We start from the raw sequence: 23,545 nt of genomic DNA, 5'->3' as shown, positions 1-23,545 counted from the left end.
TTTATCCCATCAAAACTCAAGATGATTTCAGGACTTTTAAGACAAAGTAGCATGAATAACAGAAGCTTTGGAAGGGCAGTTTACCAAACATTAATGGACCTCAAGAGCTTGGAAGTGGATGCATGGATTCCTCCTAGCCAGCAGAGTAAACAAAGCTCAGGCAGGCACAATCGATCCATCAGTTTCTCACAAACACGCAAACGTACCACAGCATGCAAAAAAGTGTCCCACACATCTGACAACGTAAAAAGTGAAAAAATAACACACATACACACAAACTCTGAAGCAACAATAACATCATTTTGTATCTTTCTTCAGGTTTAAGTTAAGTTGAGGGATGATAAGAGAACAGCGGTCTGACACACACACAAACACACACATAGAGACACACACTGCACAGCAGCTCACAGAGCCCTTCTCCTTAAATGGTCAAAGCTCCCAGGAGTGAAAGAGAGGCTGCTGCTGAAAAAAGACAGGGAACAGAGGGGACGGGAGAAGGAAGGAGAAGCCCTGAGGGTAGAGGAGTTTTCTGAAGGAAAGGCTGAGGGTGACGCTTTGACTGTGGGAAGTCGGTCTGACTTGGAGAGATCAGCCGCGGTGTGTGTGTGTGTTTCTCTCTACAGCACTACAGCACCCAACTCAGGTAAGGTGCATGCTCTCTGTGGACAGGTTTAGATGATCGGCTGCAAGGAGCTATGAGGTCACAGTGGATTATGCACAGTGGTGGACGCATGCAGTTTCAGTTTAGTTATGGTCTCTGCAGCTTTAACAAACATGTGCATGAATATTTGTGGGTAAATGATATTCTAGATAACTGTTGGTATGAGTTTGCATAAAGTGCTTTTTTTGTCTGCAAGTGAAACTCTGTCTCATGTTTCCTTCGCCTTCATATGTGACCATGCATTTTTTGAAGCCTGTGGATTTAGTCTGCTCCCTCATTTAAATGAATGTATCGCCGTCAATCCATTTTTTCTTTCTTACACTTCCTCTGACTTGTTATCTCAGATTGCGACTGCGTGGTAACCACTTCCTCTGTTGGCCCTGTGCTCTATGCTTCACACAACCAAATTTTAAACAAATCTGGCTAGAGGGAATGGGCTTATGTAAGAGGAGGAGGGGAGCAGGATGCCGGTCCTTATTTCTCCCTCCACAGAAAAAGTGACCACTAAAGTACGCTGCAATATGAAGCTTCCTCATCAAATCAACAAGTACTTTAAGTCTTTAAGGCATTATCACCACTCAGGCCCATATGTTCTGACCCCCTTTTCAGGAAATAATCAGAGTGATTCAGTTACTATGCAATATTTATCTCAGTCTCACGGTCTGCTGAAGAAACACCACACCATTTAACCTCCTGCAGAGTAGGTTGACTTTGTTTGGGCTTCTTCTTAGAATTTATCTTGGTCCCTGGCTCTTGGACCCGGGGTTTTGAGTTTCTAGGGTTCTTGGGATTTTCTGGTTTTGTATTTCTGATAATCTTGTATTTTGGTTTTATATATTTTATATTTTAAAACATCTTTTGTAATCCCTTTCTGTTTCCCCAGTCAGTTATGTCTCCATGTTTGTTTATATCCTGTTCCTGTTTCAAATTCACATGTCGTACTCCTGGTCTGAGTGCTTGCTATTTCCTGTTTTATTTTGATAGTCCCTTGTCCCCTGTGTGGTGTGTTTAGTTTTGCTTCCCCTTGTCTGATTAGTTGGATTCTGTTCGCCTGAGTCTTGTTTTCCTCAGCTTTCTTGCTCCCTAATTACCTGGTGTGTATTTATGTCCACAGTTTCCTTCTGTTCTTCGTCATGTTCTCCCTCGTGTGTTCTCAGTAAGATTCCTTGCTGTGTCTTATTTGTTCCTGAGCAACTATAGTTTGTATTTTTATTTCCATTTGGGTCCTACTTTGCCTGCCTCACAGCGAACCTTAAAAGAATTCTTTCATTGTCGTTAAATGCAAAACATGATCATTGATTCCTTTATTGTTCAAATTCTTTGTCTAAATGTTTCTGTCCATAATTAGAAACAAATCAGGTTATGGCTGAATAAAAAATCTTTGCACAAAATTAAATAGTTTCATGAGTTTAGTAAGTTCAAGAGCAGTTAGTTAGAAATAACCAGTAGCTCATTTGTGAGTAACTCAGAAGGACCTTAAACTAGTTTCTTTTCTTCTAAATTTATAAATAGCACGTGAAGACTTAAAACAGTTCATTACAGAATTAGAAAAAAAAGAGATAAAAACGTCCTGGCTCTCCTTAAGAACAAAGCAACCAGCATCTCTTTAACTCTTTTCTGCCAACGTGAAATATCGTTTTATAGTATAAAAACATCTGTTTTAAATGCTTCCGTCGCATATGACAGTGTCCCTGCATTCAGGAAATGTCCTTGCTGCTTGCAGGGAGGAGTTAAACAACCCATTTCCTCCCCAGTGACTCACAGCCTTTCTGTCCCCATATGTTCCCAAGAACTTGTCATCTTTGTGATGACACTGAGCAGCACTCAGCATATTTTGGCCTTGAATTCTCAGAGGATTCGTCCATCACACGGCCACTTGCCATACCTCTGAAATAACCATTCATTCATCACACCTTCCTCTTTCCTGCACATATTATTCAAAGCTGCTGCACGTGATTTGAAAGAGTAGGCAGTAGGAGGGCTCATATCTGTGCTGATTGGACGTATGTAAATGTCTCTTTTTCTGGTGAAATCAAACAAATGCGTGCATTACATTAGCACACACAGAAGTTGTGTCGATCATGAGTATACCGTGCTCCTCTGCAGAGTGGTTTAAAAATACAGTACATGTGATTTGCATAAATTTGTTACTGAAAAGGGAAGCGCTGTGTGTTCAAACAATGGTTCAAACAAGCTGCACGCATTAAGTCAGGTTGGCTTGTAGCTTAGGGAGCCAGGTAACTGCTGCAGTGTCCATGGTAAACATCAGCTCAAACAGCTCAGACCTGATACAAATAAATAATTATTTTTCCAGTGTGAACATCAACACAGCAGCACATATGGTGATATTGTGGTTTTGTTACATTTTTGGTTCAACTCAATAAGACGGCACTTTGAACGCTGTAAAATTAATCCATGGTGGTTTTTAAAAATAATTTATTGAGAATTGATTAATAGTTTAATTGTATTCACATGTACCACCATGATACATACAGAATCACACAGCCTTGTTTTCTTCTCTTTGGTTAATAAAATATTCTACATGTTACACATTTGCATGAGCTGCATCATAAGTTTTGATTACACAGCCTTTACAGCTTCAGCATTGATGATTACACTAATCTTTGCACTCATTTTAGTTCATGTTAGCTGATCGTTCCCTGCTTGGGTCTTATCTTGAGGCCAAGATTATTTAGATTTTTATATAATTGGCAAATTTGAGGCATTTTTCTCATTTTCGTTCTCCTCAAAACTAAATCCTCCTTCAGTTTGTTTGCAGTTGGCTTTTTCCTCTTAATGCTGCCCATATGTTGTTATATCTCTGTATATTTGTCACACTTACATGTTTCAGATCATCAAACAAATTTTAATATTAGACAAAGCTATCAGCACGGTGGTGAAATGGTTAGGTCTGCTGCCTGGGTTCTCTCTTGGTACTCTGGCTTTCTCCCACAGTCCAAAACCATGCATGAGCTTAGATTAATTGGTGATGACTGTAAATATGAAAGGTTGACTGTATCTATGTGTTGACCCTGCGCCAGACTGGCTACCTGTGGCAGCTGTGATAGGCTCCAGCTGTCTGATCTAGATAAGCAGAAAAGATGCATCGACAAAGATAATCCGAGTAAATATGAAATGCAGTTTGTAAATGACGATTTAAGGGGAAAAAAATATTACCCAAAACTAACTGGCCCTGTGTGAAAAAAGTAAATGCCCCTACAGGGAGTGCAGAATTATTAGGCAAGTTGTATTTTTGAGGAATAATTTTATTATTGAACAACAACCATGTTTTCAATGAACCCAAAAAACTCATTAATATCAAAGCTGAATGTTTTTGGAAGTAGTTTTTAGTTTGTTTTTAGTTTTAGCTATTTTAGGGGGATATCTGTGTGTGCAGGTGACTATTACTGTGCATAATTATTAGGCAACTTAACAAAAAACAAATATATACCCATTTCAATTATTTTTACCAGTGAAACCAATATAACATCTCCACATTCACAAATATACATTTCTGACATTCAAAAACAAAACAAAAACAAATCAGCGACCAATATAACCACCTTTCTTTGCAAGGACACTCAAAAGCCTGCCATCCATGGATTCTGTCAGTGTTTTGATCTGTTCACCATCAACATTGTGTGCAGCAGCAACCACAGCCTCCCAGACACTGTTCAGAGAGGTGTACTGTTTTCCCTCCTTGTAAATCTCACATTTGATGATGGACCACAGGTTCTCAATGGGGTTCAGATCAGGTGAACAAGGAGGCCATGTCATTAGTTTTTCTTCTTTTATACCCTTTCTTGCCAGCCACGCTGTGGAGTACTTGGACGCGCGTGTGATGGAGCATTGTCCTGCATGAAAATCATGTTTTTCTTGAAGGATGCAGACTTCTTCCTGTACCACTGCTTGAAGGTGTCTTCCAGAAACTGGCAGTAGGACTGGGAGTTGAGCTTGACTCCATCCTCAACCCGAAAAGGCCCCACAAGCTCATCTTTGATGATACCAGCCCAAACCAGTACTCCACCTCCATCTTGCTGGCGTCTGAGTCGGACTGGAGCTCTTTGCCCTTTACCAATCCAGCCACGGGCCCATCCATCTGGCCCATCAAGACTGACTCTCATTTCATCAGTCCATAAAACCTTAGAAAAATCAGTCTTGAGATATTTCTTGGCCCAGTCTTGACGTTTCAGCTTGTGTGTCTTGTTCAGTGGTGGTCGTCTTTCAGCCTTTCTTACCTTGGCCATGTCTCTGAGTATTGCACACCTTGTGCTTTTGGGCACTCCAGTGATGTTGCAACTCTGAAATATGGCCAAACTGGTGGCAAGTGGCATCTTGGCAGCTGCACGCTTGACTTTTCTCAGTTCATGGGCAGTTATTTTGCGCCTTGGTTTTCCACACGCTTCTTGCGACCCTGTTGACTATTTTGAATGAAACGCTTGATTGTTCGATGATCACGCTTCAGAAGCTTTGCAATTTTAAGACTGCTGCATCCCTCTGCAAGATATCTCACTATTTTTGACTTTTCTGAGCCTGTCAAGTCCTTCTTTTGACCCATTTTGCCAAAGGAAAGGAAGTTGCCTAATAATTATGCACACCTGATATAGGGTGTTGATGTCATTAGACCACACCCCTTCTCATTACAGAGATGCACATCACCTAATATGCTTAATTGGTAGTAGGCTTTCGAGCCTATACAGCTTGGAGTAAGACAACATGCATGAAGAGGATGATGTGGACAAAATACTCATTTGCCTAATAATTCTGCACTCCCTGTAGTCAAATCCAAGCTTGGCAGCAAGAATTGCAATCAAGTGCTTGCAATAGCTGCCAGTGAGTCTTTTACATCGCTGTGGAGGGGGTTTGGCCCAACCTTTTTGCAGAATTGTTTTAATTCAGTCACATCAGAGTTTTTTAGCCTTAATGGCCTCAACGTGACTAGGTCACTCCAAAACCAGAGATGGACTACTAACAAGTTTAACTTTTGTCTCAACACTCTATGAATATTTTCCCAAAAGTCTTGGGAATCATCAAGATATTTTTTTCACAAATGTCAGTTGAGCTTTTCTGTTCTTTTTGCTCAGCAGTGATTTTCTCCTTTGATGTCATTTTTTCCAAATCTCTTTCTTATTGTTGAACCATTAACTCTGACTTTAACTGAGACAAGTGAGCCCTGCAGATCTTTAGATGTTCTTCTGGATTTTTTGTGACCTTCTGGATGAGTTGTCAATGTGCTCTTGGAGTAATTTTGGTTGGCCGGCCACTCCTTGAAGGGTTCACGACTATTCAGGTTTTCTCCATTTGTGAATAATGGCTCTCAGTGTGGTTCACTGGAGTCCCAAAGCCTTAAAAATGGCTTTGTCATACTTTTCAAATAGATAGACTTTGTTTCTTGGCTGATTTTTAGATCATGGTATGATGTGGTGTTTCTTGAGATCTTTTACCCTATTTTACTTTGTCAGATAGGTTCTAGTTAAGTGATTTCTTGGTCTGGCAGTAATTAGGCCTGGGTGGGGCTAGTGAAACTGAACTTGGCTTAGTCTTTTTTAAAAATTGCAACTGCAAGTAACATGGGTTACTTTTGTCTAATATTATTTTTTTTGATGATCTGAAACATGTAAATGTGACAAATATGCAAAATTTGGGAAGAGGAAGAAGGCAAATACTTTTTCACAGCACTGTACAATTTTAGTCAGGAAAGCTTTAATTAATTGACTTTGATTGCCTTCATGTGAATGACACACGAGTCTCTTCCTCTCAGTAATCTTCCATCCACCATCCACTAAATCATTTTTTCATAATTTATCTACAAGTCCTTCTGTTTGTTTTGCGCTGCCCCTCGGGAGCTCGTTGCCTCATTCAGCCTGTGAGAGCAAATTAAACTGACTGTAGCAGCGTTTTATAACAACAAAGCGCATCCCAGTCACTGTTTGTGGTCAAAACAGTAACCGCCTGCTGAAAGTCACAGTGTGGGAAGAAAAGCACATGAAACATTGCAGGCTCACTCGTGAGCAGTGCTTGTTTGTGATTTCAGTCACTTGTGCTGTAAAACAGAGATGCTGCGTTTAACTGCTGCATGTTGTTTCTTTTGAATTTAGACAGCGTATTATTAAGATCATGAATCAGACAAGGAAGGATTTCTTTTTTTTAAGTGGTTCATGGTGTAGTGGTTTACACATTTGTCGAACAAGCAAAAGTTCTCCTGTTCAATCCTGGAAGCAGACAGGAATGCCTTTGGTGTTGCTTTAAGACAAGCATCTGGTATAAAAATCTACCAAATCGAAAATGCAGAGCTACCCACTGTGGTGACTCTGTGTGAATAAGGAAGCATTCCTTGAAGTCTTGTTGCACTACAGACGACTCCTGTTAAAACTCCCAATATGAACTCCTGGCATGTTTCATGTTATTTCATTCTCTGATGCTTCCTGACGCTTTGACTGGAAATCATCCTGCTCACATGAAAGTTTAAAACTCATACATTCGACATGAGTCATGGTGATTTCATTTCTGATGCATATGTGCAGTATGCTGGGAAATCTCACTAATGTGCAGTATGGAGCTATTTTGGGAGTTGTTTGTGCAGTGCAATGTTTTTCTTAGTTCTGGTTTATCCTTTTTTTAGCTGTGGTTAGGCAGAAAGAGCATTCTCCTGAAAAGTAGCTAAAGTACTAGTTTAATAACTGCTGCTGATCGGAAGGAGCTCTCCTCAGCATGCCTCTAATCATGCTTAAAATGCATGTATTTGGTTTTCTGTGTGTTTATAGCTCCAGGAAGAAGAGCGAGACTTGCTGCAGACATCTCCTCTCGAACAAAGTGACTGTAACTTCAAGGAGTCCGGTGACGCCTCGCCTGCTGCTGAGACCCCTTTTGTTTTCCCGCACACCCGCTCTCGCCCTTCTCTGTGCCCGGCCATGCCCACACTGCCTGAGGAAGAGGAGGACTCTCCAGAGGAGATGGACAGTTCCCCGAGCTCTCCCAGCACAGTAAGTGCAGCCGCTGTCCCTGTTTGATATTCTTTTTTTAGGTAAAACATCTGACTTCATACTTCATTTGGCCCTGAAAGGAATTTTTATCAATGTTGAGTTTTCCCTCAGAAAGAAGTTCCTCTTTCACTTCACTGAAGAAGTCACTGATTCATTCCTTTTCAAGTGAGAGCAAAGTGTTATTTTCCTTAACTAAGCCTCTTCTGTCACAAATGTTCCCTCCTGTTGTCAGACCAAGGCAGCGCTTCGCAAAGAATGACAGAAGTTAACAAACTGAAATTTTGGCAACTGATTTGGTACATACTTTACTCTTTTTGCACTCATGTTTTAGTTATTTCCCACTAAATGTTTGGAAATGAATTTCATTCCGGTGACTGATGAATGCTTTACGATTCTTTGAAAGTCGCTCCGGTTGTCATAATAACTTTCCCTGAGCCAAGGTAAAGTGAGGTGTTTGAAAAAGGGTAAAAGCTGCTTTTAAGTTTGCACAGCAGGATGTTTTTTAACAATCTGACAAATACCTTGACTCTATAAAATATCTGCTTTATGTCCTTTGTGACAAATTTGAGCCCTTTGGTTAGATAGGAAAAAGCAATTTACCAACTTTTAAAAGAAAATGTGTGGCAAAGTTTATAAATGCAGGTCTTTTGCTCCTTATCGTAAAAAAAAAAAGTATTGTAAAAACTTGCATAGATGTATATGTCACTATTTTGTACAACTTAAATGACTGTAGTTTCCTTATAGTGGAAATGTAGCTGTCCAGAGATGCCTGTAGCCCGCTGTGAGGTCACATAGATTAAGACATCAGTCATTTTTATATCTAAAATTACTTATGAAGATAAATACAACAGGATAAAAAAAAGTCCCTGCTTAAGAGCTTCTTCAGTGAGACAAGTCCATGCTTAACTCATGTTTACCGGAGTTGGACTGGGCTCTCAGGTTTGGAGCCATGGTTTGAGTTCCCGTTCAATGACCACATCCTCTGTCTGTTTAATGTCACATGTGACAGATAGATACAGAGAAGATTGACTCCCATACCCCACCCCCGGCAGCTAAACATCACTACTTTAAACAATATTGTGTTTAAAACACCAGAGTTTACACCAGCTTGCATTTTTCTGTGACGTCAGCAGCATTTCCTGTCAAGATCCCCATGATTGGTTACGTTTTGGGGGGTTTTGTTCTTAATTAATCTGTCTGAGTTCTTAGTTTTTTTCTGTATTCATAGAGATTAGCACTGTTGGCTGACAGGAAGAATATCCTGGGTCTTTCTCTGTGGAGTTTGCATGTTCTCCCCATGTCTGCGTGGATTCTCTCTAGGTACTCCGGCTTCCTCCCAAATTCAAAGACATGCACTTAGTGGTGTTAGGTAAACTGGCCTTAGCTGTGAATGTGAGTGTGAATAGTTGTCTGTCTCTCTGTATTAGCCCTGTGATAGGCTGGTGGTGACGGTAATGGTAATAATCTGAAGTTTTATCTGTGTGCCATTTGAGCGATCTCATTGAAATAATTGAAGATTAGAAATGCTTTCAAAGACTTTAAGGACAGATCTTAATGGGGCAGACTCCGAGTTTGAGTCATTAATCATCCCAGAGATAATAAAGAGTTAAACAGGCTAAACCTCAGAGAACAGTGCCCTTTACCTCATAAACACACAAGATAGATAAGAAATCTCTGAAGAAAGTAATGAAACTGTGTAATACAATCTTCAGTGCATAAGCCAACACTATAAAAGTATCCACCCTTATAGGAACAGAGCCACGGTGAATCAGCAGCCTGTTGCAGCAGAAAGACTCCTTTTTCAAGAATCTATTGCAGAGATAAGCTTTAAGAGGACCTCTCAAAGAATAAGGGTTTCATGTCAGTCTGTGTTTATTTGCGTACTTACTTTTAGCAGCCTTTTGAAGCTATTCCACAATAGTGTTCATCATAACCTACTAGAGGCGACAGACCTCTTTGTGCTTAAGTGGGAATAGACTCTCTGGAAGTCAATATTCTCCTTTTAGTGCCAGATTTAAACTGGTTTGTTGAAATTTGGCTCTTTTTTTGTTTTTTGGGGAATATGTAGTATGAGGTTTAAGTTAATGTTCAAAATCTACCTTTAACCCTTTTATTGTGTAAGTTCAAGATTCATTTAAAAAGATCTGCTCCTTATTAAGGTTGTGTTTAATCTAATATCACAAACTGGCTGCTGTATTAAGTGATGCACACTTAAGTTTTGTTGTGTTGCACAGTTAGTACCAGGTGAAAGTCGAGCTGTTGTCATGACTGCGCCCACCATCGTCTACCCAAAGCAGGCTAAGGTTGTCCATCAGGATGGACGTCCGCTGGAACAGGCCAGGTAATCGTCCAGTAGCTTTCTCAATTTTAATTTGAAACAGAGACAGCATTTCCAGATCATCACTGTTTTCTCTCTCAGACCACACAGTCCCAGAGCTCGCGTGGTCAGAAGCTCCCCCGGGGTGCCCATCACCACAATTGGTGGGTAAATCACACACACACAACTGTAGTTTTTACTGTGTTATGATGTAATAGTTATTATTTGATGTAGCGCAGCACCATATAAAAATTTTCCACTTTATTTTTAAGTGTTTTTCCATAACTAAACCGTTCTTAGGTAAACATTTTTAACACTGTGTCAAATCGCGACTTCTCACAGTGACTTTTTATATATAAAACATATTTAAATCAGTTTTGTTGAAAGACCTAACCAGCGATGTATAAAGATAAATTAATGTTCTCACGGTGCGTGTTTACACAAGAATTTTTATGACATTAAGACTAAGTTTGGTCATCTGCATCCTGAGACTCACACATGCTTGAAATGCTTTTGGCGCTTTGATTACTTTTGATGTTTAGCTTGTTGCCCGTTTCCGAGAAGAGGAGACAATAAAATCATCCCCAAGTTGGCGAGCACTCATCACCTGATTTACTGGCTTATATCCATCTGTGAATTGTTCATTGCTTTGAGATTTTAGACCAATGAATCCCACATAAATACACTTGAGACACAGCTGCACCGATACAACAGAGCATACACTTTTGATCTGATATATTTTGAAGCCTAATTTTGTGTTGGTGTTTTTTTTTTACGGTATACTATCTGCTTATATTTTGGTACCAGGAACAAGCAGAAATTTTACGGGTCTGTGTGCATTTGTGTGTCACATGTGTCGTCCTTCATATTGTCTTTCTCAGACAGCACAGGTAATGTGATTGACCTGGTGAAAGATCCGCTCCCGGAGATGCAGCTCTCTGAGGAGGATCGACAGAAGAACCTGGAGCTGCTTGAAGAGGCCAAGAAGGTCAGCGATCGCTTCCTGACACGCCGAGGCCGACGATCCACCAGCAGCCTCACCGATTCGCCCACAGGTAGCGCACATGCACAAATATATAAATACACAAACTAAAACACTGCACATAGATTTGTGAGAGTGAAGCTGGTGTCTGAGTGTTTCATTTAAATGGAAGATGTTTATAGCTTTGATTTTTATTTCACAACCCCCCTACCTCAGGTCTTTCACCAACTCCAACGCCATCATCCTCACCATGTTCATCGAGAAGCAGCTCACTTACTGTGGCCCCTCAGACTGGTGTGTGCTTTCTGTCTCATGTCTGGGCTCTTTGGATTTATTAACAATAAACTACACTCCTTATTTTTAACCTTTTTCCTAATTTGGCGTCATTTTTTCACTCCGTGAGTTGGTGAAGATGATTTGTAAGTTGTTTTCTGCTCTTTCAGCAGCAGGACCCTCAGAGACAATCCAGGTAAAGAAACTGATCTCACTGTTAAACAGCTTTCAAGTATGACGTGTTTGCCACATTTGGAGTTTTTATTGTGTTTTTTATATGATCCTCTAATTAGTTTGCTTCATATGAAGTGGAACATTGTCTCTGGAAAAAAAAACAACGCACAGAAATAAACATCCAGTTTGGGGAAATTTTAATCAGTTTAGTAAATATTAATACAAGAAAGTTGTTATTATCTCTTGTAGTATCAGGAGGTGTTTCCAGGGAGGGAGCAGCCTGATGCAACCAGTCAGAACCAGGAGGTACGAGCAACAGGCTTACTGCATTTTGTTTATTTACACACCAAAACTCAAATGTCAAATGTGGGGAGGAAAAACACGATTGTGATCATTCAAAAGGCCAAAATTTTCCCTGTAACCTTTGTTAAGATTTATTATGTTATTGTCAGGTACATATTATAAGTTGTCTGTTACCTTTAACCAAAAACCAGCATGAATTTCCCATCAACCTCAGCTGTCCAGTCATGTGAAAAAGAAACACTTCACAGGACTCTATGCAGTCCTGATTCAGTGGCTTGTAGAGCCGCCTCTAGCAGCAATACCTTGAAATCATTGTATTCTGTGCAACTTTATCAGTCTGTCACAGCGTTGTGGAGGAATTTTGGCCCGCTCTGCATCACATTGCTTCAAGTTTGTTTGGTAATGATGAGTTCTAAGTAACTTTGAACTCAAGGTCACAGTCAGAGGCCACATCTTCGAAAATCTCTCTGAATGCAATAACTCAAAAAGGGAGTCAGCTAGAATTTTAACATTTGTGCCATATGTGTTTTCACTAAGAGGCGGAGGGATTGCACCGACAGCCTCCAGGGGTTTTTTTTAGGTTCTCGAAGTGTTGCACGGCCTAACCTCTGCGCTGGGACGTCCACTCCTGGAAAAGCTGCGGCATTGCGTTAATAATAAACTAATAACAAACTAATGAACTGACAAAGCTTCTGCTTTTATAGAGGTGCTCACACTTGCTGATGATCAGTTATTTAAGTGTATTTAATAGTAGCACATGGCTGCTGCTTAAAACTGAGGGTATACTCAGTTTTTCACAGGGCTGTATACTCTGAATCTCAGCTTCTAACTATTAGTTTGTCCTCACAAGCATGCTGCAGTGCTACCCTAGCTTCTCTTATGAAGCACCAATATGTCCAAGTGGAGTGTTATCCAGCCGCTTTAATGCCTGATGAAATGTACATACAGTAATTCTCTCATATCTTGCCAACTTTAGGGAAAGCTGTTGGTGGACTGGAAGTTAGCTGACAAAAGGAAAGTGTCCTCGGGGACTCTCACACCTCGTTTTGCTGTTCAGAAGAACGGTGAACCCAAAAGTCCTACAGTTGTCAACAAATCAGATGAGTCAAGTCGAAGTCCAAACCAGACTCCAGCCACAGGGGTCGCCAAGCCTGTGCCCAGACCTTCTACTCAACAGGCACCGTGTACAGCAGAGATTAAGACTATTGGGGCCTTTCCACCACTAATGAGAGCTGTTTCCTGGGATGCTGTAGGCAGCCTTAACTCTAGAAATGGAGCCCCGGTTTTTCCTCCCACAGCTGAGGACAGTTTGTCAGACAAGCCCAAGGATGCTGGCTTAAAGACGTCAGGGTACAAGGATTTCCCCACCCCACCGGTGGGTGCACAGAAGCTGTCTAAACTCAGAGAGGTAAAGCACCAATTCAGCAAGTCTTACTGTTATCATTTCCTCTTTTTATGTGCCAGCTGTTCATTTGGTAGAATGTTGTAACATTTATATAAAAATGCCTTAATGTTTTATGTGTGTGTGTACGTATGTGTGCACAGGAGCACAAGCTAATGCGAAACCAAAGCATTGTGGGATCAAAGTTACCAGAGCTGAGTGAAGCTGCTGAACAGGAAAAAGGTGACGCTCCTTGTTTGCCCTCTTGCCCTGTGTAAGACAGAAAGTACTTTCAGAAGCACGTTCAGCAATGACACTGAGGGTGTGCACTTCCTGAAACCTGATTCGCTTCAGAAAATGACGACTTTTTCTTTTCTTTTCATTTTTTTTTTTTTTACCTCTGTTCCACCCCTGACAGTACTGTAGCAGAAAGGAAACTTGTGTTCTCTTTTTTTATCAGCAGATGGCATCATTGTTAAAGCTTGTACACCACAGAGCACCTGATGAAAACAGGAAATAACCCTTATGTTCTTTAAAAAGTCCAATCACTAAGATTTTGTTTGGAATTTACTCCGGTGAGAACTGGTTTGATTGATATATTTATATGGGACCAGTAGTAGTAACAACACTCTCCTACCTGCTCTTCCTCTACGTTTCAGCATTTGGTTTATGTCAGCTTGCACAAAAGATATCAAATTACCTTAAACTTAAATTATTCTCCAGAAATAATTTTGAGCTCTAATTTGTGTAGCATTGTGTCTGCAGATCCGCCGTCATCACCGAACACGCCTACCAGTGACACAAAGGAAAGATCCGACGCCATGCCCAACATTTCAGACTTGATGCTGAGAAAACTCAAACTTCATCGGGGTCTGCCTGGCTGGTGTGTAACAACCTGCTGCTGTAGTTAACATTTAATTCTTAACCTTCACCATATATCTCACCGTTACTGTTATTGAAGTGTATATTTCTTTTCTGAGTAATGCTTCCATTCTCTGATTTCATTCCAGTGCTCCTCCACTCAGCGAAAAAGAAGTTGAGGTTGGTACCTGATCTCTGATGTTTTAGTGAAAAATGACCACACGCAGAAAATGGTTTTGTTTTATGAATTTATATTCTCACCAAGAACTAGATAAGAGGACGGATAATGGGGTTTAGTCTGTAAATTAAAAGGAAGCAACACTGACACACTGGCCCTTATTCTCTTTATGCATGTGTACACTACATTAGGTACACCTAATTCAACCGTTCATTAATGAAAATATCTAATCATGCACTCAGTGCATTGATCAGGGACGCAGACATGATCAAGATGACTTGCTGAAGTTCAAGCTGTGCATCAGAATAAGGAGAAAATGTGATTTAAGTGACTTTGAATGTAACATGGTTGTCAGTGCCAGATGGGCTGGTCTGTGTATTTCAGAAACTGCTGATCTGCTGGGTTTTTCCAAACAATCGTCTGTTCAAAGAAAATTTCCAGTGAGTGGCAGTTCTCTGGGTGAAAATGCTTTGTTGATATCAGAGGTCAGAGGAGAATGGCCAGACTGCTTTTGAGCTGATAGGAAGGCAAGAGTAACTCAAACAACCACCCATTACAAATATCTCTGAATGCACAATGCATCAAACCTTGAAACAGATGGACTACAGTAGCAGAATACCACACTGGGTGCCGCTCCTATCAGCTAAGAACAGGAAACTGAGCACCTTTGGGCTGAAATTGAGCAGGAGACCTACATCATAATATGCAGCTGGAAAATCTGCAGTGACAGTGACATACTGATATATCTGTGAAAATCTAATTTTACCTAATAATACCAGTCGATAGGATGTAACATAAAGTAATATTTATTGCAAATTTGGGAAATAATTTTGTTACAGCAGTTAGTTTGATAACTAATCTTAGTCTAAAGACTGGAAAAGAGCTAAATGATTGTAACAAAATCCACCTAACAGCACCTCTGAAGCTCATTCACATATTTTCTGTGCACAAAGTCAGTTTACACAAATAAAGGAGCAAATATGTTTCTATAGATGCTAAAGACACTTTATCTTATGTGACATTTGAAAGCCTGAAGGGAGCGGAGACTCAACCAATTTAAAAATGTAATTTACTTCTTTAAACAAAGAAAAGAAAAACGAAACATAAGCTTTAGCAGATTCCAAATGTTCCTTTTCAAATAAGACATATTTGCTTTAACATCCTGACTTGCACCTTTTAAATTATCCACAGTGATTAGCTACACATGAGTCAGAATACAGCAAATCATAAAAGTGACTGCCAGCAGTAAAGTGTTTGCTTTGAACAGTGACTTGTGTTCAAACACTGGAAGCAGATGGATTGTTCCACTCAGGTTTGAGCCTTTTCACGTGCAGCTCAAGTGTTTGTAATAACCTGTTGTGTTCCCAAAGCAGATGATTAGAATCATAAAAACTTTATGATTCCCTGCAGGGATATTCTTGGGTAAAAGTTGCTCGTGGAAGTTGTAAAATTATACAAGAGATGCAAAACAATTACATGGTCGTCAGAGGTTGCCTGCCTGGCTTTGGTGGTGTTCTGTCAACAGGAAAGTGTTTTTCTGTTCCTGATCAGTCCAAAGAGACTCTGTGTGATTTCCTGTGGAGAAAATCCAGGCATCTGTGACGCTGTGAGCCTCGGACTATAGCCTCTCGCGCTGCTCCCTCTGGGATTTGTCTGGATCAGGACAGTCAGAGGTCATAGATTTCCTCTCAGGCGTGTATGTTGGAAAAACCTCTGCAGATTAGCTTTGATCACCATAACAAAACATCAAGAGGTCAAATGCCACTCTCACAGTTTGTTCCCCATGCTCATTTCAGGGACGCTTGATTCTCACTGCACCGACTCCCGTCTATGACTATTTACACTGAGTTCACGTGTTGCGATCACAGGCAGCTCACCTGCATTTTAATATGTTTCTTAATCTGAGTGTTAAACTGCATTAGCTTTCTTTCTACAGAATGCATTCGTCCAGCTGTCACTGGCGTTTCGTAATGACAACTACACTCTGGAGACGCGACTCAAGCAGGCAGAGAGGGAGAGGAACCTGACTGAGGACGACACGGAAAAAGAATTAGAAGACTTCAAAGGAGCGCTAAAGGTTGGTCCTCGAAAGCTGGGGCTGATGTAAGATAGACGATAACTTACAACAAAAGGAGATTTCCCCCTGGCTCTTTAGTGCTCATTCATTTATTGAATGTTTCCTGGACGTGTCCCACAGTAAATATTTTTCTTGCCTAAGTCAATTCAGGTGCAATAAAGGATGCACACTTTCTCTTCCTGAGATTTGCAACAACATGTTGTGTTTCTTGCAGATGACTGCGCCAATGTGGCAGAACCTGGAGCAGCGCGAAGCCTATCAGCGCCTAAAAGAGACGGTAGCAGTGCTGCACAGGCTTGCCACACGGCTCTCCAGCAGAGCAGAGATAGTCGGTGCAGTTCGCCAGGTGCAGTTACACACAGAGAAATGAGAATTCTATACATAGTGAAAAATGCTGCGAAAATACACGAAATAGCTTATTGTTTAAACAACTGGTACTCCAGGAATGCCTGTTTGGCAGCGTTTTTTAAATTACACTGAAGGATTTTTATCTGATGTCATGGCTGACCTCAGGCCAGCCAAGGAAAACATCAGGAAAAGAGCAAAGGTCTTAAGCTATTTTAAACCCCAAATCAATCAGATGAATCATTGCTTTTGTGTACAGCTACCAATCTATTAATAGCAGTCGAATTATAATAGAAAAATAAATGAAAGGTTCACATAGCATCTGTGAATGGTTTCCAGGCTTCCTCTTGTTCATTCATGATGAGTGTGGATATTTTTAGAGGAATACTTGTTTTATGTTTTCCCATAATATCAGATAAATAATCTGAGTAAGGATCTGTGTTTTCAGTTTATTTATAGTGTCATTAATTCACCTTTAAAAACATTTAACTTCACTTAAAATATCAGCAAGATGATGGGATAAGTCAAAGATATGTTGGACAAATCCATAAATACACAGGTTATTGTGGTATTGGTTTGGACACCCGTTGAATGATTTCCTCTCTATGTACAGTTTTTTAGTGGAAGCTCTTGTTTTTGTGCTCACACACGCTGTAACTTAAGCCTGCTTAGACTGGTTTTATTGTCTAACAGGAGAAGCGTATGAACAAGGCCACAGAAGTTATGATGCAGTATGTGGAAAATCTTAAGAGGACATATGAGAAGGACCATGCAGAGCTCATGGAGTTTAAGAAGCTGGCAAACCAGAACTCGAATCGTTACGGAGTGTCTGTAGACCCTGGAGGTAAGATTACACTTGTGTTCCCTTTTCAGCACCACTGCTGGCTTTATCTTCACTCATATATTCTGCTGGGAAATTCCCACAGCGTGGAGTGTACTAATGCTGCATTACTGAGCAGGTTTACGGTAGATTTGGGAGAAACATCAGCATTTAAATGGTTACTGTGCTTTATTAATGCTGGTTCTTTGTCTCTATTTATAAAGACGATGGAGTTCCACGTCCATCTAGATCAATGTCCCTCACCATTGGAAAGGTAAGCAATGAATTTTTTGTTTTGTTTTTTGCTTCACATTGTTGCAAAGGTTTTGGATGTGCAACTGCCAGTCAGACAAAACAAGCAATTCAAAGATTCAACCACTTGGCTGATTGTCATGGTTATTTATGGCTGTAGCTGTTTGAAAATATAAAAGTAAATCTGTACAGGTTGGTAGTTATCAACAGTGTCCACAGATCCAAAATTCCATTTAAGCGAGTTTCACAACATGGGGGCCACAACCTCAAAAGCACAATCGCCTTTTGCCTTTTGTCATTAACTTCTTCTGAAGCATCACCAACAGGATCAGCTGAGCTCAGAGAGCTAGTAGTTACATATGGTTACATACAGAAGTTCACTATTATAGGGAGGCATATGATCATGAAGAGCTCTAAAAGTGATCTGAAGAATCTTAAATTGAACCCTAAACAACAATAAATAAATAAAATAAAGAGACTAGACTAGAATAATGGTCTTAACCTCCTCGCCCCTATAAATTATGTCCCCATCGCCGCCTCTGGGGACCATGATTCCTATTCACTGACCCATCCAAAGGGTCAGAGATAAATCCGTCCGCCAAAGTGGGTGGCAAGCATGACCATACTGTCATGCTGCAAGCACACCTAAAAATGTCCCATCCTCCCCCGTTTTTACTGTTTTTTTTTCTGTTTCATTTTTCTTTACAAAAAATAAAAGTTATAGTGACTCTGTAGTTGTAAAACACAGTGCTGCATGTTTTGTCTTCTTTTCACCCGATCAGGTGCCTCGACGCAGGGTGAGCGTAGCGGTGGTGCCAAAGTTTAATCTCCTTAACATCCCGGGTCAGACCCCGGGCACAGCTGGCCAAGGCTCCAACGCAGGACCCACAACTGGTGCTGCTCTTCCTGTCCTGGTAGGTCTTCCTGTCCTGATGAGAAATGATGGGAAATGATGTATTAAGCATTTGGTACAATGACACCCACGCTCACAGATAAACTGCTGAGTTAAAGTTTCTCAGTGGGTGGGCAACATATTCATCTCTTTTAAAATAAAATACTTCCGCTCAAGTATTTCTGCAAATATAGCTGGCATTTTTACAGACACAAACAGTTTTTAAAAGGAAAAAGTACTTTTTTTAAAACTTTTTTTAATGTGTCATATGTGACAGATGGCTTGATACAAACAAATGTTTTTCTCTTTGATTCTTAGATTGGTCCTCAGTAGCACATTGAAATAAAAATGTGGAGTTTCTGAATGAGTTCCTGCTAAAATAGTTCATCTTTATAAGAAAAATATTAGCACCAAATATCTGACATATATAAGTTTACTTCTATGGACGTTTACTTTACTTTAGCAGGGTCACTCGAGGTATTTGACCATCGACATGAGTGGAAACTGGTACAATAAATGCAATGAAAACTAAAAATGAGAGTCCATAAAGTATCAGACTGTCTCATATTAAAGCAATGATTACGAAGTACGAAGTGGAGTTTGCATCTTCCTATCTGCATGGGTTCTCTCCAGGTACTCTGCTTATCCAATACAAGGTCACACGGGGTGCTGGACACTATGCAATGTATCATTGGGCATCTCTGGCTAGTGAGTTCAAAATTAGTTTCTGAACAAGTAGATCTTGATCATATCTATGTCATCAATGAGTTCTCCAGGTTCCCCAGAAGTGAACGTAGCTAGAAAAACCTTAATTTCCTTTGGGAAATTCAAGGAAAGGCTAGATCTGTCCTGGCTTAGCAGTCAGTCAAATCTGGTTTCTCACAAAGTAAATCTTGATTCCATAAACAAGTCATGACATTCTTCTGGCACAGTGAAGGGAACCTGGCTGGACACTTGAATCCCCTCAAGGGACAATCACTAAAAACAATGTCAGCTCAAGAAATTCGAGGCAGTCCTCACAACACAGTTTTAGTCAGATTTGTTTTGCTGTCCTTGGTTAAAACTGTTGTATCGCTCTGTCATTTTTCATTTTTTTTGAGAAAAGTTATAATTCACATCTGTTAGGTGGGTACAATATTTCAAAATACACAGACCATGGCACAAAAACAAGGGTTATGTAACTGTACCAAAAAACCTTCTGAAATGTGAAATTAGTATTTCTCCAAGAGGAACTGAAAAATCAAAAATAGAAAGTTTAAAAAGGCCCTAAATATAAAAGCATATGTTCATCCAGAGAAGTAAAGCCAATTGTAGCAAATACTGTTTTCTTGTTAAGATTTAGATTAGGGTTACGATTTTCTTTTAAAACTTTTCTCCTCAGTGTGAAGCAAATGACGTGAAAGGCACCACCTCCACAGAGGCTGCACCACCAGGAACAGAATGGTATGTTTCTTGTATTAATATTGTTTCACTTGCACGCACACATACATGGCTGCATGTAAGTCGCATGCCACTGCTTAATTTTCAAGGTCATTCCAAGTTCCTCTCAACCCTGAACTTCTAATCGTTTTTATCAAAAGCGCTCAGATGGGACTTCAGCTTGTTTTTGTGACCTTCAGGATGTTTTTTACAGTGCAGAAACAATTCCAGTGAGGTAAAAATAAACCTGAGAGGATTAAAAAAAAGCTACAGTTGAGGGATATGCTATTACGGGATTTGCTATCCACTAATCTAAACATTTATGAAAGAGTTTGACGAAGTCCAGGCACAAGGCTCCAATCATACTGTAGTTATAAAGTCAGCCTGAGTAGAGCTCTCTCAGTGTCTGGGCTAGATGTTCTTTAAGGACAATAGCAATAGCAATAACAAATGTGCAAAGTGCAATCACAGTTTTTCGTTTGCACTCATCGGTCTTGTGATGGTGGTGTCGGGAATGCACATCCCACTCAGCCAGCACTGCGTCTCATCCGTTATACGACCGGCCCGCAGTGTTGTGATGGAACCTGACTGTGCAGTGTTTGTTACGTCTGCTGTGATTGTCACGGTGTCCAAGGGTAATTGTTCTTTCCTATCTGAAACAATGCAGTGGAAAGAGTGTGTCGGAGCAGGAAAATGAGCCAGCCAAGCCTTCAGTAAACCTGGAGGAGCTCCGAGCCGAGATCAAGGCAAAGATCGAAGAGGAGGCCTACCAAAAAGGGTGAGGCCTTCTCCTCTGCTTTTTAATGTAGATAAACGGACAGTGTGATGACACAGTTGTTTATCAGAAATCATTTCAGTTGTGTGTCCCAAATTCACTTGTAAATGTGAATATTTCAAACGCAGCTACCAAGATGGACTGAAGCAAGGCAAGGTGCTTCAGGAAGAGAAATGTGAAGACGAAAGTGCTGCGGACAAATTGCTGGAAACAAAAAATAAGGATGAAGAGAGCGGAGAGAGGCTTAAGAACAGCAGGTAAAATCACTCATCTGTGATAGTATTGATACAAGCACAACAAATTACCAATTTCCAGGTTAAAATTAAATGCCTCACATAAGAAAATGCAACTTCTTATGTCTTTTTATACCCGTGTTTGATTGAAACATGTTTGTGCTCTTTTTGTGAATAATTCATGATCAGTGGAAGATTAATCTCTCTATTACACACAAAATGTTACATTTTATTCAAAAATACATATTAAAAATTATAACAACACCACAAACACATTTTTAAAATCACAAAGAGTGAGTTTATATCTACAGTACTCTGCAAAAGTCTTTAGCCACGCCTCATTTCTCTCATGAGTTGCTGTGGGGATGCTAGACTTTATTACGGACCCACATGCAAGACGCTAAGACAGATTAACATAAGGTGAGCTTTTAATGCTGACAGCTACCGAGGTTTAAAAAGTCTCCAGGAAACTGTAGGAGTATTAAGACGAGGAAAGCAAACATTCAGGGAACAATAGAAAGCACAGGGAAACACCGGCGCTAGGTAAGACACCTGCTAAGGACAACTCAACGAAAGTTAAGGGGAAATGGAGACAATAACTACAAGAAGTAATGAGGGAAGTGGAAACAGCTGGGAAACACAGCTGGAACTAATTAGAAATGATGCAACAAGGGAAGTAGAATTACACACAAAGCACAAGAGACGAAAGACCACCAAGATAAAACAGGAAAACACCTAACATAGAGACAGAGACCTAACAATAAGATGCAGCGAACACAAGGGGCCAGGATAACTGAAACAATGAACTGAGTACAAACAATGTCCATGTACAGAACCTAGATTACTAAACTAAAACTAAAAAGGCATAAAAATAAGGAAACCAACCCAGAAAGTGCTGAAAGTATAAAACGTAAAAACAGAAAAGATTAATAAGTCCAAGCATAAAACATGCAAAGACCTGGGAATGTGACATATTTTGCTATAAAAGTGGGAAATAGGTGCAGTGATTTATGGAAGCACATGTGAAAATAGAGCATAAAACTAAACATAAACAGTACATGGAGCAACTCAGGTCCTGTGTCAGGTCTTTGTTGATGTGCCTGTTATGTGTTGGCTTTTTTATGCTTGAATGATTCATTTGTCCAAACAAGAAAAAGAAAGAAAATAGTCAGGTACAAGGACTGGACTGAAAATGAGTGAAAAAGCAGCCAGTGTCTGGCAACTTTTGCTCAAGACCACTTTAAAAGATTACAGGAAAAAGCTCAAGACTTTTGCACAGTTCTGTAGCTGCATATAACTTTTACATGCATATCCCTGTCTTTTTATAGTTTAGATGATGTCTGTAATTTAAAGAAACTTCTGTTGTTCCTCCATAATGAGCACTTTCTCCTGCCCAATATTTTGTCACCTGCTATATGAGCTTATTATCTTTGCAGGAGGATGGAGGAAGTCCTGGCTGTTGTAAGCGAGTTCTGTCCCAAGGTATCCATGAGTCGGCGGCTTCTATGGCTCACTCTGACGCTGTTTGTGGCTGTGTGTGTGGTGTTCAGTATTTATTCATTCTTCAGTGACTATTACAACCGACACGAGGACACATAAGGGAAGAGGAACTCTGTGTGAGACACTGACGGAGATCTTTGGACTGGGTGTAAGAGCGCAACGAAAGAACCCGCTAAACAGAATAACAGAGACCTCATACATCACGTCTCTCCCAGTTTACCATATCATCAGACACACTTGAATCAAATGACCCCGATACTCAAGGGTCAGAGACATTTTGGGAGGCTTTATGGCTCGCGAGGCCTTCTTCATGGTCAGCAGAGATAAGTTATAATTTTGCTTGAAATGGAAAGTTGAAAGGATGTTTGCTGCAGCAAAAGAAGAGATGATTCTGTTTAGGGACCAATTATATTGTGTGCTGAAATAGATATTTAATTAAATTAGATCTTGTAATTATACATTCTGGTTCTGGTACTTTGAATGCTGAATATGGCACTTTTTCATTAAATGCCACAGTAGAAACATTGTATATTTATCTACACAATAGAATCTCTCAGGTTTGATAGATAATGAAGTCCCTGAGAGACTTTTAATGCATATTTTAAAAAATGTTTTTATCTGTTGTTTTTTCTATAAAGAATGTTTCAGATGTAAGCACATTCCACAGCAGTTCTTCAAGTGCAATACTCAGCTCATGGTTCTCATTTGTGCCATGTTTGATTGTTACTTCAGAGCACTGAGAGTTTTTTTTTTCTTGTATGCGAGCACTGTTTAGACGTCATGATTCTTTTTTTTTTTTTGTCTTTGCACATGTGTGCCCGCCTGTGCTGTCTGTTCTCTGTTCATTTTATGGTCTGCCACCTCTCCTTTAAATAAAAAGTGCCTGAAATATATTCTCTAGTCATTTCAGTAGCAACAAATATGCGTTGCTATAAAAATTAAGTACAGCCAATGATTCAGTAGCTTGTAAAACCACCTTTAGCAGCAATAACTTGAAGTGTCAGAATTTTGGCCCGTTCTTCTTTACAGTGTTGATCCATTTCATCGAGTTTTGTGGCATTTATTCCTGCACAGATTTTTTAAGGTCACACCACATTGATTTGAGGTCTGAACTGAGGT

At 40.1% G+C, this 23,545-nt stretch overlaps 1 protein-coding gene across 1 annotated transcript in view; it reads left to right on the top strand.

Annotated features, from left to right (window-relative positions):
• Positions 1-23,315, top strand: part of mrvi1 (murine retrovirus integration site 1 homolog) — a 37,430-nt gene extending 14,115 nt beyond the window's left edge. Inside the window, exons 16-35 of the mRNA XM_039610555.1 lie at positions 7,426-7,644; positions 9,879-9,985; positions 10,064-10,125; positions 10,843-11,016; positions 11,160-11,237; positions 11,387-11,412; positions 11,640-11,696; positions 12,670-13,101; positions 13,239-13,317; positions 13,840-13,957; positions 14,085-14,115; positions 16,050-16,190; positions 16,405-16,536; positions 17,229-17,379; positions 17,580-17,629; positions 18,390-18,521; positions 19,881-19,942; positions 20,586-20,696; positions 20,822-20,950; positions 22,363-23,315. Coding sequence (XP_039466489.1) covers positions 7,426-7,644; positions 9,879-9,985; positions 10,064-10,125; positions 10,843-11,016; positions 11,160-11,237; positions 11,387-11,412; positions 11,640-11,696; positions 12,670-13,101; positions 13,239-13,317; positions 13,840-13,957; positions 14,085-14,115; positions 16,050-16,190; positions 16,405-16,536; positions 17,229-17,379; positions 17,580-17,629; positions 18,390-18,521; positions 19,881-19,942; positions 20,586-20,696; positions 20,822-20,950; positions 22,363-22,525 — 2,454 coding nt within the window. The 3' untranslated portion in view covers positions 22,526-23,315. The remainder of the gene's footprint in view (positions 1-7,425; positions 7,645-9,878; positions 9,986-10,063; positions 10,126-10,842; positions 11,017-11,159; positions 11,238-11,386; positions 11,413-11,639; positions 11,697-12,669; positions 13,102-13,238; positions 13,318-13,839; positions 13,958-14,084; positions 14,116-16,049; positions 16,191-16,404; positions 16,537-17,228; positions 17,380-17,579; positions 17,630-18,389; positions 18,522-19,880; positions 19,943-20,585; positions 20,697-20,821; positions 20,951-22,362) is intronic.
• Positions 23,316-23,545: the final 230 nt, after the last annotated feature.

The sequence above is a fragment of the Oreochromis aureus genome, linkage group 1, assembly GCF_013358895.1.
Source record: "Oreochromis aureus strain Israel breed Guangdong linkage group 1, ZZ_aureus, whole genome shotgun sequence".
Classification (NCBI taxonomy): domain Eukaryota; kingdom Metazoa; phylum Chordata; class Actinopteri; order Cichliformes; family Cichlidae; genus Oreochromis; species Oreochromis aureus.
This window is presented reverse-complemented; position numbering and strand designations above follow the sequence as displayed.